Source organism: Falco cherrug, chromosome 6 (assembly GCF_023634085.1).
Source record: "Falco cherrug isolate bFalChe1 chromosome 6, bFalChe1.pri, whole genome shotgun sequence".
In the NCBI taxonomy this organism is placed as follows: domain Eukaryota; kingdom Metazoa; phylum Chordata; class Aves; order Falconiformes; family Falconidae; genus Falco; species Falco cherrug.
In genome coordinates, this window is record NC_073702.1 from 58,037,639 (window position 1) to 58,053,283 (window position 15,645).

Genomic DNA, 15,645 nt, shown 5'->3' on the forward strand with positions numbered 1-15,645 from the left:
AAATCCATCCATGGTGAGCTGTTTCAGAATGCTAAAATAAGTACACCTTCATCAGTCTCTTAGAAATATTTCTCAAAAATACTTTTTTTTTTTTTTTTTGTACAATGAGGTAAAATGTTGCATTTAGGGCAACAAGTGGTAATGCTTTGGGGCACATCGATTAGATTGAATCCCTTAGGTGGAACCAGGTCAGGGGCTGCCCGTTTTTAGTTTTTAACAAGATAGGATGTATGGGAGACCTCCTACCAGGTTCTTAGTTCTTAGAGGGCAGGTTAATAGTTAACAGCTTAAAGTCAAGTAAGGTTGCAACCTGCTCTTTTTCATGTAAATAAAGCCCGATTTTTCTTTACTTGCCAGCTCACTAATATCATCTTTATACTTCAAACTGCTCATAGGGAAGATGAAGGGCACCAGAACTGAATGCTGCTAAACATGCTGGTACAGCAGTGCAGCATTTGTGTCCCAAATCAAAAAACGTCAAATTCCCCCTCACCAAGAAAAAACTTCAAAGAATATCAAGGATGGTTACAGTGCAGGGGTGGTGAGCCTTCTTCCCTCCCTCGTCCATTTTCTCCGTGGGACAGTTCAGGCAAATTACAATCCCACCTCACCGGCTGATGCAGGCAGGGATGGGTTACGTGCTTAGCATTTGGGAGGAAGGGATGATGGGGAGTGAGCCACTGAGCTGCAGCTGCATTCCAGGGACAGATGAAGGGTTGTAGGTTGTAGTGGGTTTTTGTGCCTCAGTCTTGTCAGCTGTTATTTGGGCATAATAATCTTCTAATGTCTTTCAGACATGTAAGACAGTGCTCATACTTATGGACAAAGATTTACATGCCTTCTACAGACAGGCTTTGCAGGTAGGTCTCAGATGAAGCAGTAACAAACCATTACCTCAGTAAGAACTGGTAGACTAGGATACCCAATTGGAGGTAAAACTACACTCTCTCAGTCCAGATATTTAATGACATCATTGCATATTCAAATTTTCCCCCTCTGAGCACAGCTCCTTAGTGAGGAACTGAAGGAAAGCTGAACCTAGAAACTCCAGTGATTTTTGATGCTCTCCAGTATGGGCAGATGGGTTTGTACCATTAAGTGTACTGTCAGTGCAGAACCAGTTTACAAGTCTGAAAACCGATGCTGCTTTACTGACTGCTTTCTTCTGCCTGCTTCAGGGCACACTGTACAAGGCAGGCTTCCTGGCTGAGCAAGGGGAGCAGAAGAGGACAGAGCAGCTTGTTACCAGTGGCAAAAACTGACTTTGAGTTAACAAGTATTCCTCAAGAGCAAACAAAAACTGCGACAAATCATCCATAAAACGCAGTCAAAAGGGACTTCGTTTAATTAGTGATATGTAAAGACTTTTGCATAGAAAAAAGGTTAACAAAGTAATGCATAAAAGACCGACTAGGTACAGTATTTTTAAAACAAATATTTTAAAGTATATTTTGCATAATGTTTAACATTCTCAATGCTTATTGCTTTCTCCACACAGCAGAGAAATCAAGTGCATAATAATACATGCTGTGTTTTATTTTTATTTTTTTAATTTTTTTTACATAAAATCTCTAGTTCTTGACTGAATGTATTAAAATACTTAGGTTATTTTAAGTCACTGTAATAAAAAATGAAAGCAAACCATTTTATGCAGCACTAATTGTCTGGGTATTGACAAAATAATTTACTCACATCCCCTTTAATACATTCATTTTGGTTTGGAATCAAACCCACATTACAATGTTGGCGTGTTAATAGCCAATTTAAAAATCGTCCCTACCATAACTTCATTCATACCCAGAGTGATCATTCTCCCAGAAGCTGATAGTGAAAAAAAAAGAGGGATCTTGCACAGAATCAGCTAAAAGTAAATGTCCAAATACAGCTAAATAAATTAATGTGAAATCTTACAACACTGAGTCTCTTGTATTGGCATGAATCAACCGTATCAGAGTGTGCACACTTTAAAAAGGTGGTTACTTCTGGGTGCATGAAAAATTCACCGCTTGTGCAGATATGAGCTAGCACCATATTTTAGCCATAAGAAAGGGTGCCTCAAGGCTTGCAGGCAGTGCTGAAACGTTCATTAATCCCAGCACTGATAAGATAATTGCTTTTACCAATGCTATGCTAGATGTCACAATTTGGCAAGTCTGTACAAAGAAAGCAAACTAAGGAAGCAAGAACTAAGCCTGTCAAAGTGAACATTCTTCCTTGGCAATCTTTTGGCTAAAAAACCCTCTCCTCTTCAAGAGCACGCTCTTCCCTGGAAAGGTATCCTAGTTCTGAAGTTGAATGCAGGATTTCGCCTCTCTCCCATATCATTTCCATCCCTGTGCAATGTTATTTGTTTTAGCAGAACACACATATATATATCTTTTTATTTATTTATTATTTTTTCAATGTCAGGCACTTAGGAAAATTCAAACTCTTTTTCTAGCCTGGGGAGACCTGGTAGGTGCAATCCCTCATCTCTCTGCCAAACGAGGATGCATAGCTGGAGAATTATTAGTTCTAATGTCTACGTATTCCTACGTATTTCCCAGGAAACCTCTACATGCCGATATGGTCACGCTGTTACGAAAGCCATTGCTGGTCCCTCAGGGTGCCTCCAGCAAAACAAACTGAGAAGAAGAAGAAGAAGAAGAAGAAGAAGAAGAAGAAATCACCCCATGTCCTCTCGGAGGCCTGAGACGATGAGGGCTCCTCATGGGCTCGCCGGCACCTCTCAGGCCCTTCGTGTCCCAGAGGCTGGTGTGTGGGCACGGGGGCGTGTGGGCACGTGGGGGTGTGGGCACGTGCACGTGTGCCGAGGGAGAGGAGGGAGCCGGGCCGGGAAGTGAGAGCGGGGACTTAAAAAGCTCCAACTTCAGTCCCCCAAGGTCGGTAGGGTTTAGTGCTGCCCCCGCTGCCAGCCTGCTGAGGGCTGGCGGTGGTTGACATGGCCAACGGAGGGGTGATGGCCGTCGCTGCAGCCACGGCGGCGGCGGCGCTGGGGGGAAGCATGGGGAAGGCGCTGGTGAAGGAGAGGGGGAAGCTCTGGGCAGCGGCCGTAGCTGCTGCAGCTGCGGCATGAACAGTAGCCGAGAGGGACAAGAGGGAGGTAGAAAGAGGAGGGACACAGGGAGCGACACTGCCAGCAGAGGGGACTCTGAGGGCGGCATCGGCGTGGGCGAAGGTGGCCGTGAGCAGGGCAGAGCCATGGGGCGGCACGTCTGAGGAGAGTCTGCATGGGGCGGCGTCAGAGGCATGGAGTCCGTTCGGCTGCAGCAAAGTGGCCGGGAGGTGGTGGAAGGCAGCTGCCCAGTGGTGAGGGTGCAAGGGGTGGTGGTGGTGGGCCATGGAGGAGGTCATGGCGGCGGCTTCCCTCTGAGAGGCACAGGTGCTCAGGTGAGACACGAGTCTAACACGCAGGGGGTCGGATGTGTCGAGACCTTCCACTGAAGTCAGGTACCTCGCGACTTCTGTCAAGCACTCGCGGAAGCCAATGCTCATGAAATCCATGGCCAGGGAATGAGCGTCAAAGTAACCTGCAAAGGGAGGGCAAGAGACGTGCTGAGTGCCCAGCCAGCTTCCCAGCTAATGTTAGGTGTCACGGCTAACCCCATCCTCGCTCAGCCACTGGGTCTCCCATTTACAGGTTAAGGTTTGCGATGCTAACAGTCTGTTCTCTGATCTGTAAATTATTTGTGTGACCACCCCTGTAATGCAATAGGCTGCAGTTGTTTTTGCAGACAATACAGAAATGAAAAGAATTAAGTCCATAAGCACTCGTGATACTTGAAAAGATACATGATGCCTCTCCTGAAATTCCTCAGCAAGCTGCTGCAGTGCAGTACTGATCCTGCCCGTGTGTGTGTGAACGAGACATTTATCCACACAAAGAAACGGGCTGGAGATCAGAGAGCTTGCATGTACTACCCTGCCTTTTCTTCCCTACACTGGCATTCATCGAAATGCTCTCAGACTATTTCTTGACATTGTGAGATACTTGTTGCAGCTGCTGCTGGGGTCCCATCCACTTCACAGAGCCATTAAGACAATATGACATACGGTGTTACTTAACTACAAGCTAAAAACATCTCGTCATGACTCTGCACACACACAATAAAAAGCTTTACTGAGAAAACGTTTTATGCAATGCCATTGCTAATTTGGAGATGGAAGACTGACAGTCATATGGCCCATGAGGTATTTCAACAGACAGCAACTGGAGCTCCACAGGCTCAGGACAAAAAAGAATTTGAAAAAAAACAAAAAAACAAACCACTCTTATTAAATGCACATGAGAAGATACTCCCTTTCTAAAAGAGTATAGCATCAAATCTAGTGTTTTAAGTTGTAGCTTTTCAACCACAAAAACCTATTCCAGTTTTTGGAATTTTCCTATCTTAGTTTAAAAGTAGTCTCCTTGGGAGGAATAATGTCCTTTCCACTCCCAAGCTGGCACAGTGCTTTTTTGTCTTGCTTTCAGTGAAAATTTTTAAGTAGGTGTGACTGTGATGTCTGTTAGTATATGAAGATCAAGTGCCCTTACTTACGGAGGAATGTGACAGCAATACCTGCATTAGGCCTTGTGCTCTCTGGCATGGAATCATCTCTGTCTTGCTGAAAAATGCTGGCACCTTAGATGACTTTTTTCACTTGTATCAACTTTCAAGCTAGAAAGGAGTGTTTCTGTCACTGCACGTCCATATTATAGAATTAACCTGGGCACATTTATAGATGTCCCAAATCCCCCACAAGCTATACACACCTTCTTGCCAAATTATGACTGTGCTTTTGCTGCAGACCACCTTGCTCATCTGAGGCTGTATAAAACCTGAGAGAAACACTGGCTTGGCCAGCAGGTCAGTGAGCGTGAGGGGTCGGGGACTCATGTCAGCAAGCACCGATTCCTCCCAGCTTTTTTCCTGCCAGGTGCACTGTGACCAAGCGATCTGTGGAAACGCCGCGCTTTGAGTGAATTCCTGAGAAACAAACGCCAGGCAGGCCAGCACTGGCAAGCTAGCAGGGTACCTGCTTGAGTGCCAACCAGCCTGGCGTGGGGACGGCCTCCACACTGGAGGTTCCAGGACCTCCAGTGGCTTCAGAGGGGCTGATGCACAGCCAAAACCCCCTCATGGCTTTGGCCACAAGTCAACCAGCCTGGGAGTCCTGAGAGCGTGTGCCTCAAGCCAGGGCTTCCTGGCCTCCTGCCCTCTAGACCGGAGGAGACATGGGGGATGTGGTTGTCACCAGCTTCCCCTGAGTCTGAGCTTCTGGCTCTGTGACGAGCCGTCCCAAAGCCCTGGTGATCCTGGCTCTTTCTCAGTCTCCTGTGGTGGCTGAGACATGAAAACAGAGGGGAGATGAGAGCTGGGACTCCCAGGCTCCATTATGTTTTGATTTTTATGGTTATCTTTTCCAGGTTTTCCCTTTGCTGGCTTCCTCCTTCAGAGAATTAAAAATGCTGTTTCTTGTTTCTTCCCAAAACCCAATAACATCTTCCACCACCACCCACACATGTACACACCAGTGTTTTGTAGCAAATGGGAAGTCTTGGTTTTACTTCAGCTATCCTGGTAACCCACCTGCTCTGCACACAGGCTAAGTCATTTGAGCTATAGTAACTCATGTTGCTGACCCAAGTGTCAGTCACCCAAGCTGAATTTGCAGTGAAGCTGCAATAAAACCATACCAAGGTCCCAGCAAGCGACTCACTGTTGACAAATTACTCCTCCCCTGTGCTTGCTTGCATGGTCAGCAAAAAGCCCTGGCCTCAGGCCAAAGCAATAACTTGACATGAACAGGAGACCATTGCCTGCACCTGCATCAGGGCAGTGGAAATGCAGAGTCCACACAGGACTTCAGAGGCAGCAGCCTGCCTGGGAAGCTCTGAGAAGCAGCGAAAGGACAAGGAGCTACTTGGGTTTTTTTCTGCCGTGCCCACTTTGGGGTCAGCATGCTGAGCAGTGGCCAACTCCACCCCAGCTTGCCTAGCCCCCGGCATTCCCCATCATGGGGAATTTCTGCATGAGGAGGAAAAGGATGGAGCTCTCCCCAGACCTCAATGCAAGAGAGCAGAAAAGTAGCAGGACCCATTTCTCCCCGCTGCTATAATAGCTTTTGTTCATAGGAGAAATGATGGAACTAATTTTTTCGCTGATCCAAAAAAAGTTTCTAGCTCAGAAGATGAGTTACAAAGTGGGAATAAGTACACTTATAAATAAAACATATATTTGCCTTGAAGACACTCAAGGAAATTATATTTAAAAGATGTTACCTTAGGTTGCAAAGTAAAACATTAAGCAAGTAAGAAATGCAGGCTTAAAGTTTGCCTGGTACTAACTCACAAACTTGTTTTTCTTAAAGTTTCTTAAACCACACAGTGAGTTTACTCTTACCTCTGGGTCAGAAGACAAAGGTAAAGTTGTAGCATTTGTGAAGCAATAGGATATTCCCCACTATGGACCACGGTGTGGAAGGTGGATGTGGGTATAAGCTGGCATCGCCTCTCCCTGCACCCTGAGACTTTGTCCCTCCCCGCACCCTCCTCCGGCAGCCACAGGCACAGTGGTGTTGGCCAGGGCAAGGAGAGGTACGGCGGCGGTGGCAGACCAAGGAAAAGACTGCAGGACCTGGGACTGCGAACAAAATCCGCCTTGTCTGGCCACAGCCAGAGGCCAGGGCTCTGCCAACACCTCTCTCCATCCAGCAGCTCCCATCCCAGGCGCTTCGTCCCCTGCCCCAGTAGCTGGGCCACCTGACCTGACCCAGTTTTAAAATAATCCTCCACATACTTTTTTTGGGCAGGGAGGCAGCGGGAGGAGGGTTCCTATTAAATTAGGCCTCTGACTGGGTTCACCTCCTGGCCCTCCCACTGTTGGGGTGGACGTCGGAGGGGTGAGCGCTGCTGCAGCTTTTCAGGGGAACGGTGGGCAGCATGAAGGAGGGTCAGGTTTGGATAGCTGAGCTGTGCATCACGTGGGGAGGGTGAAGTGAAACAGCCACCCCTTCCCTCAGCAGCTGAGCATTGTTCGCCCCATGCACCAAGCGAGACAGAGCTTGTGGAAAGCCAGCATGAGTCCATGCAATTAGAGGTGGCACCGTCACGCACACGCGCAGAGGATCTGAATTCAGATTGCAAAAGCATGATCAATTCTGGCGTTTCATAACTTTCAGTAGCATAGCTTTACCAACTAAATAGTGGGTTTTAAAGGACATTTTAAAGATATAAAAATTAACTTCTTTTTTAAATTTTGCACATTTCCCGAGGAATCAAGAGGCATGCCTGAAGGGCGATAAAATTCCTTTCACCTCTTATAGAACAAGTTACCCATAAATTTTAAGCTTAAGTGGACTCTTAGCAAAAGCCTCTTAACACCTAAGGAAATACATATGTCTGCTCGGTGTTAATTTTCACAAATAACAGAATGCCAGCCTTCAACATGCTTTCCTATGACCATCTGTTGTTAAGCACGCACTGATTATAAGTTGAGTTCTGTAATCGCTGCAAGGTACAGAGAGGAGCGGTAATTCAATCATAGGCTAAAAATTATAATCAAAAAAGGAAGAGAGGCAGCAGCAGCAGATTCTTTTCTAGCCTTTACCTATATGGCATAGTGGGTCAATGAAACACTGGCTGGTTTCCATTACAACAATTTGAACCATAATCATGGTCGATGGCACAGGACATGGGACCGTGCTTACAGAAGGCCAGCAGGTTTTTCACTCCAAATAAGTTCCAAAATCATGACTACACAGAATGGCTGAAATCATTTGGCCTCCAGCCTTGGGACTGTCAGCTTGCACAAGTGAGGCAAGCTCAGTTCCCACAAGTCGGCTGATCTAGTGGGTCAGCCAGTGCAGCCCCTGCATCACACCAGCACCCACTAACAGGGAGCTCCTCAGAGCTCTGACACACCAGTACAGTATACACACGTGAGTGCAGAGAGCACTGCTAGCCCTCTGCTTATCTGTTTTACCAGATACCTGGAGCTGCACAGAGCAAGACTGGGTTTTGTTCTGGTGAATGAGATGGTCTAACCTGGCATTTAAAAGTCTTTCCAGAACAAAGAAAATACATAAACAATAATGAAAGTTCCTCTTCATCCACTTCCTTTGGTATAGATGCTGGATAATGGGGTTTAGCATCGGTTTTGTGCTACACAATTGTTGCCACAAACCTCCTGTTTATGTTTGGTGTTTGTGTATTTGTTTTGTCTCCCTGTGCAGATCTCAGTGCTCTTTGGAAACCCCAAACAAATCTCTGACTGGGCTGCCTGTGAATGAAGCCTTTACTCCCACAGTGTTATGAAAGCAAACACAAGCCCAGGGTCAAGTGCTTCTTTTGTCCCAGTAGTTCTTTCCCACGAGTTCAATCCTGCCATTAGCATTGATTTCCACTCCTTTAATCTGGAAACGCCTATCACAGCCCCTCAAAGCACTTTTTTTGCTGAGATTTCCACAAATATTAGAAAAGAAACTGCCGGCTCCTTACCTTTACCTCCTGTCGCCTGCAGCATCTTCAGATGATCTACTGTCATTTGCAGTATTTCCGCTTTTTCTAATTTGGCGGATCCCTTCGAGATAAGAGACTCATATAAATAAAGGTTTACAAGTACTTGAAACTTTAATTTGATATACTTTCCACTGAGCTCAGCCTTATGGTTTCAATTTCCCCTATCATTAGGACATTCTCAGCTTAATTCTTTTGTGAGCATCTGCCTCCCAGACTTTGTCTAAGGACTAATGCTGTCTCCTCTCTAGTGATGCAAGCAGCAGAGCAATTTTGCTTTACTAAGGCTCAGCGCAGCTCTGGCCTTGAAGACAGTGCAGAGATGACACCTTCACGAAATGAGAGACGTACGTAACTTTCTGGACTTTCTTTTTAACAACAAACACAAATGGAGATCTGGCAGGACAGGTCTGCACAGCTATCGATGACAACCTTGCTGCAACATTTTCCTTCTGCTCTTACCAGTAGGTGTCCCTGTGGACACACACCCAGAAGTATCCCTCTTTCTTAACCGGACATGTCGTCTAGCTGCTGAGTATTCTATTCTCATTCTCGACTGAGAAAACAACCACACAGTCCACAGTATTTTAAGTTAGCAAGAGGCCTAGTTTGCAGGGTCATGAAGCTAAAACTGTGAAAGAGTTTGGCTCCTCTGTCAATAAAAATATTTTCTGTTACCAAGGGTGGTTCACAGAGCTAGAATAGGTGCTGGAAAAGTATAAAATGTAACTCAAAGGGTAGTATTAATATATTAACCTATCGATATAACTATTTTGCATGGTAGCATTCCCTTCAATATCTCGAGCATGCCCAGATGACTGAGTTTACCATGCAAATGTTATTGCAGCGCAAGAGATCATCCCTTGGCATCAGTTAAAACCAGGGCTGCACAAACTTCAGACCCTGGGCAATCACGTTCTGCAAGCCAGATTTTTCTCTTAGTTATCACCTGGGCCACCTCACTGACATGGGCCGTCCTGCACCCTCAGCTGGCTTCACCCAGGTTGCACATGTGCAAATTCGGTGAGACTTACACCCTCCTCTGCAGCCCCGCTTCGCCAGGACTAATCTCTGCAACGGACTCTGGAGAGCAGAGCTGTGATTTGGGGAGGGAGGAAGGGAGGCGGAAGCGAAACTAAACCTCCAACTTTGAAACTTCAGTGAGCTGAATGTCAAGGAGCAGGAAAAGGACTGATGACTTTGTCCCTGGCACACTGCAGAGAAATGGCGGGGCTTTCTGAACAAAATGCAGCGTGCGCTCATTTTTACACTAATACATTTGTTTCAAACCACTTAGGCTTTCAGCATTTTCCTCGTACAGAGGTTGGGGCACTTGTGAATTTTTGGTCAGAATTCCCCATTTTACATATGACTACATCCTGTAGTTTTCTCAGACTTCATCTTTTCCATAGACGCAGTACAAGCCATCTCAGTGAGAGTGACTAATAGCTAAAAACTGCATGGCGCTGGGCAATTTCCAAAGGCTCTGTAGGACTTGTTTTATAATGTTTGTGGGTTTCAAGAAGTAAACAATCAAATGGGACAAACAACTGTTGTCTCTTGCCCCTGTTTATCTAGCTGAAAATACCTCTGTCACTCTCTTTTGCCAGAACGTATGTGAGGGTACAGTTACAACTGCTAGTTAATAAAAGCAGATTGCAAGTGATGCTCTCACTGGGATTACATTACTGAAAATTTCTTTTTAGCCAGATTTTGTTCAGACCAGAGATGTAACAGGCCTAATACAGTGTGGTGCTTGTCATGCAGTTACCCAGTGACATTCAGCATCTTGCAATCCTGTTTTAAAATTTTACTTTCTGTATTTTATTTTGCTATGATAAGGAAGTCAAGTTCTTAATTTTCAGTTGGTTCCTTCTTATTGAAATGTAGTATCGATTGCACATATCCATAGCTCTTCAGATACATCCAGCAAAACAGGAACAAAACCAAATATTGAATCAAAGCCCCAAAAATAAAAATCAAAAGATGGAAAAGGAAATAAATAATTTGATTTGAATGACGTCCTTTCTTAGAGGACAGGCTGCCTTCTAAGCTTTTGGTCTGTGATTTCATGACCATGGAGCTGAACCAAAGTTAGCTGGATCCTTCAGCCTTCTCACCGAAAGTCTTTGAACGTATCACTGACTTCACCAGCTCACATGACATGGGCCTATGCCCTCTCCTAATGCACTGGTTCTAAAGAGTCATTTTAAAATGTGAATAATCCAGGCTGTCCATTCCTTTTTCAGGAAACCGGATTGATTAGTTTGCAACTGAAATTATACATTAAAAACTAACATTTTATTAAAGTAGAGGCAAAGGAGGTTATATCTAAAGATGTAGACAGAAGGCTAATTGACATACAGGTTTGGGGGAGTTGTGGTGGGTTTGGGGTTTTTTTGTAAATATGAAGTAAAACGCATTTTTAACAAAACCACTACTGGAATTCATCGAAAGAACAGAGGCAACATGAACACAGTTACCCTTAAGGGAAAAACAAGCCAAAGAATGGAAATGTTTTTCAGCCTTATAATGAATTATGTTTCTAATAGTTTTGCCACAACAAAGCATTTTGTTGAAATGCCTGCTTTGTGCCAGATCAGGACACATACAATATTATTTTAATGAGTTTTACAAGAGAACTAACATTGCCAGATGAGATACAGGATTTAAAAAAAAAAAAAAAAAAAAAAAAAAAGGGCTTACTTGTTTTTCAAAAGCAGTTGGCACAAGCCGCCTCAGCTCTGATAAACTGTTATTTATACGATCACGGCGCCTTTTCTCTATTATCTATTCCCAAAAAAAAAAACACATTAAGTTTATAAAAAATGTTGAAGGGCAAAATCACAGCACACATGCAAATTATCACACGGGAAAAGAATTAAATGCAACATACCCCTCTTCTTTTCTTTCTGGCCATAATCTGAGATGTTGTTGTTGGGGAATTTGATCGAATAACAGAACTATTACTTTGCCTGTGAAATAATAAAAGTATGTCAGGTGTTGCACAACTTCATTCTGCTCTTTGAAGACACCTTAGGTCACCATATTAAGTACGCATAGTGCCTCTCATGCCGTTTTCAATGCTTAGATGTGCTTTGCACTGCACAGTATCTTTAAACCGACATTTCATTTCTGATTGCTGCAGCATATATTTTGAATTAATGGAACACTCTGTTGGAAATAAAGTTCCTTTCTGGAGACAGTTCACTGTCCAGTGCAGTGGATTTTGTTTTCCTTGCATATAAAGTCCTGTCTACCAAATACAAACTGAAGAACTGAGTCCAAAACCATGTGAGCCATACCTATGCTAACAGCAGGGGTAAGTACACGCATCCGATGCCACAGCCTCTGCCTGGCCTGTAAGTTTTGACATTCCTGTCCGTTGCTACACGAGTCAATAGATGCTCAAGTACAAAGCCAGCTGCCCAACCCGGGTATGTTGCCTTGTCCTGCACGAGGACCGGAATTCAAAACTCACTTTTAAAACTACACTACCCGAGGGTACAAAAAGGCTTTTATCTCATCCAGAGCAAGCAAAAAAGAAACCATAAATCCAGTAGCTTTTAATACTCCTTTAGCCACTGATGCAGATGAGATGGAGCTCTGGTTCGTGTGCCTCTAAATTGGCAAGAGCAGCTTTGAAGAGCAGCTCCGAGACCCGCAGAGCTCCCAGGCCAGCCCTCCTCGGCAAACACCACCGCTCACCCCCAGCTCGCACACCGGGCTGGCAGGAGTTACCATTCAGCTACTGTGGATCCCTGCTTACTTCCCACAGCTCATTTCCCACTGGCGCCAGTTCCCTTCGGTCGTTCGGCCCGCTCAGGAGCTATTTCGGAAACAGATCTGATTGAAACTGGCAAATTAAGCGGAGCTAATGAACTGCAGCCTGGTGGCTCACAAGCCGCTTGCGTGCTCCGCAGAATTTCGAGGTTCGGGCAGCGACACCGCGGGACAAATTCTTGGAGGGTTATCAACAAGCTGCTAGCTAACCTGGACGGGGGAGAAAACCGCAACCTTCGCATTCGGGGAGCTCCCCCCACCCACCCCACCCCCCCGACCAGACAGCCGGGTTTCCCCCGCGCTCTGCCCCATCCCGGGGCGCGTCCCGGCTCCAGCCGCCCGCGGGGACGGCAGCCCCGGTGGCCTGGAGGTGCCCCACTTACCCCGAGTAGTTGTTCTCACTCCCCACGTCTATAGTCTCGTCCATGTCGCTGTCTGAGGTAGTTTCCTCGCAAGGTCGCTTCATCGCGGGCGCAAGACGCCGCGCAGCTTATAGCCGAAGTGGGGGCAGAGATAAATAAATCCGGGGGGGTCCGGCTCGGCTCGGCTCCGCACCGCCAACAGAGCGAACCCTCTCTGAGGCGCTTTCCCACGCCGCGGCACAGCCTCAAGCCTGACGGCCCGCCCCCGGCAAGGCCCGCCCCGCCGGGGCTGGCGGCAGGGGGGGCCGCCCACCGCGGAGGCGCGGAGCGGCGCGGACGAGCAGGCGGCTGCTCCGCGGGGGGCCCGGCCGCCCTCGGTCCGCGGCAGGCGGGGCGACGAACGGGGCAGATGCCCCCGGCACGGGGTGGGGGGGTGGGGGGAGACGCGGGGCTCTGGGGCATCCTCGGGGCCCGTCCTTCGGGGGGAAGAAGCGGCATCTGGGTCCCAGCCCTCCCGTGCCGCCAGGATCGCCCAGCTATCCCACGCGGCATTTGGGGGTGCCTTGCTGCCCCTGCCCCGTAAGCCCCGAGCCGGGTCAGCCCCCCCAGCCCCGTTCTGAAAAACCCCCGGCGGTGGCGGCCAGCCCTGGGCGCCGCTCCTGATGCCTCGGGGTGTCTTGTAGGGCACACGAGCGAGGGTCTGAGGGCTGTGTAAATCCCGGGAAAGGTATAAATCCCGGTCGGGACGGGCGAGCGGCCCCGTCCGCCCCGTCCCGCAGGACTCCCGGCGGGGCGGCGGGCACTTGCAGGGACGGGAGCCAAGCACGGCGATAATCCCTGCTGGAAAGCACTTGGAGGAAGCTTAGCGGCTCGGTTACCGGAGGCTCTGTGGCAGGCGGGTTTTGTTTTGCTTTTGTTTGGGATTCCGCCCCCCCCCCCCCCCCCCCGAGTTTGTCTTGCGTTTTCAAATTCCGGATGCCTGACAAATACATTCGGAGCGGTATGGGTATGTTCTCCGCAGAAATTTAATCCTTCACTTTCGGTGACTGTCCCCGTCTGCCCGTCCCCGCTCCCTCCCCTTTGCCACTTTCCCAGGGACGTTTTTCTCCCGCCCCCGCTGCCGGGGCGCTGGCCGAGAGGGGCCGGGGGCGGCGGGCGCGCTGCGGGGCCGGCCCAGCCTGGGCACCCCAGTGTTCTCTCGGGGGGGACACGGAGCCGCGGGTCCCTCGGCGGCCCGGAGGACTTGCAGCCCCGGGCGGCCAGGCAGGGGGGCGCGAAAGCAGCGGTACCGCTCCCCGGGGGCAGCCCCTCGCCGCCCCGCCCGGCCGCCCCGGGCCACGGCTCCGGGGAGCGCGGCAGCAGCACCTGCCGGGGGGAGGCGCGGGCGGCAGATGCCGGCGCGGCCGCGGGACGCCGAGGCGGCGGGCGGGCTCCCCGCGGGCGCGGCGCGGCCTCGCCACCCTCACCGTGGCGCCGAGGCCACCGTGCCCCGCCGGTCCGGGGGAGAGGGGACCGGCGGGTCGCGGGGGGGGAAAAGGACAGCTGGAGGGGGCGATGGCTCCGTCCTTTGGGGACAGGCTGACGAGCTCGGCGCGCCGGGGGGGAGCGAGCACCCTCCCGGCCCGGCTCCGCTCAGCAGCGCCAAGGCCGCTTCTGCCTCGGCTGCCTTATATTTAGCAGCCGATGGTGCCAGTGACTCAGTTTTCTGCTCGGTTAAATCCTGCTGCAGGTACAGGTGGCTTGGTTGGCTCGTTGGCGGGTGTGCGTGAGAGAAAGGGCCGTGCCGAAAGAGAAACAGGCGCTAGCTCTTTTTCCCGCTAACACCCTCCAATCTATGCAATTGTACTTGGTGGCACGTCGGGTGTTTTGCTCTTTCATGTGCATGTTGCTACTATGTAAAGGAACAGCGGGATTTCATGCCTCATTGCCCTACCGGGACATCCTTTTCACGCCCGTGTTTGCAGAGTTACTAAAAGCTCCGCGGCTGCTTAGAACAACAGAAGGGAGCGCCCGCGGGAAAGGCAAAGGCAGCTCCCGGGAGCTTGGGACGCATTCCCCACAATGGTCCCTTTGATAGGATCTGACCGAAAAAGCCCCCCAAAAGTATCGGGACTTTTCAGGAGAAGTGGAATAGCAGGAGCAGCCTGCGGCGCCCGACTGCAATTCGAAGCACAAGCGCTTTAGAAATCTGGGAGCAGACTCAGCAATTTTACTGCTCGGCGCCGGCGTTCCTAGATTAAAAACAAAACAAAACAAAACAAAAAAACCCCAACAAAACACAAACACACCAAAAACCACAAACCAAAACAAAAACCCCAAACCGAAAACTTCCCTTCGTTGCCTGTGGTGTAACGACACGGGGGGACCTGCGAGGGCCGGGCCCGCTGCCGCCGCCGCCCGGGAGTCTCGGCCGGTCTCCCCGGGAGCGGCCGGGAGACGATGCCCCCGCCGCAGAAATCGCCTTCCCGAGGGGGGCGAGATTCGGCAGTTAAAGCCCGTGTTACCTTGCTCGGGCTGTAGCTGCTCTCGATGCGCCTGCAAACACTTCGAATGCGAGGCAACAGGCTCGAGGGTGGGTGTCTGCATCCCCGCTAAAACACGTTAATCATCCGGGGATATTGGAGCGTTTCAGAGCTGTCTCGGGGTTTTGCACAGAAATCTTTAATGTCACGCTTCGGTGCCGCTGGATTTGTAATTTCTGCTCACTCTGGAAAGAGTTCCTGCTGCCTCACGACATTTCCCCCCCCCCCCCCCCCCCCGGGGGCATCAGTCTCCTGTGCTTTTCTCCTACAGAAACCTGAGCCATCCTATGTTTACCTCCCGGAGCAGAGCTTATGTCTGCTTTGTTTGTCGTGGATCCGGCTACTAAATCCTTCTGGCAACCTTGCTGAAGTCCCTCCTCCGAGAAGCTCGTAATATTAGAAGCGATTGCTGTTTTCATTTTGCCTAGATTAGTTTTATTATTATTTTTATTATTGGTGGTTGTTTTTTTTGGTTGTT

At 49.0% G+C, this 15,645-nt stretch overlaps 1 protein-coding gene across 1 annotated transcript; it reads right to left on the bottom strand.

The window, feature by feature from the left end:
- Positions 1 to 1,315: 1,315 nt before the first annotated feature.
- Positions 1,316 to 12,920, bottom strand: HEY2 (hes related family bHLH transcription factor with YRPW motif 2). The gene is made up of 5 exons (XM_055714856.1): positions 12,667 to 12,920; positions 11,397 to 11,475; positions 11,207 to 11,290; positions 8,483 to 8,564; positions 1,316 to 3,530 (listed from the first exon to the last, which is right to left on the bottom strand). Exons 1-5 carry the CDS (start codon positions 12,747 to 12,749, stop codon positions 2,854 to 2,856), a joined length of 1,005 nt encoding a protein of 334 aa, XP_055570831.1. The 5' UTR covers positions 12,750 to 12,920; the 3' UTR covers positions 1,316 to 2,853.
- Between the last annotated feature and the right edge of the window lie 2,725 nt (positions 12,921 to 15,645).

Bases quoted from the DNA above. Each gene is read 5' to 3' on its own strand.
- HEY2 (XM_055714856.1), bottom strand. From the start codon at position 12,749: ATGAAGCGACCTTGCGAGGAAACTACCTCAGACAGCGACATGGACGAG. The intron at 11,291-11,396 runs GTATGTTGCATT...TTTTGGGAATAG, and splicing joins CCAGAAAGAAAAGAAGAGGG to ATAATAGAGAAAAGGCGCCG. The intron at 8,565-11,206 runs GTAAGCCCTTTT...CTTATCTCGAAG, and splicing joins CAACTGCTTTTGAAAAACAA to GGATCCGCCAAATTAGAAAA.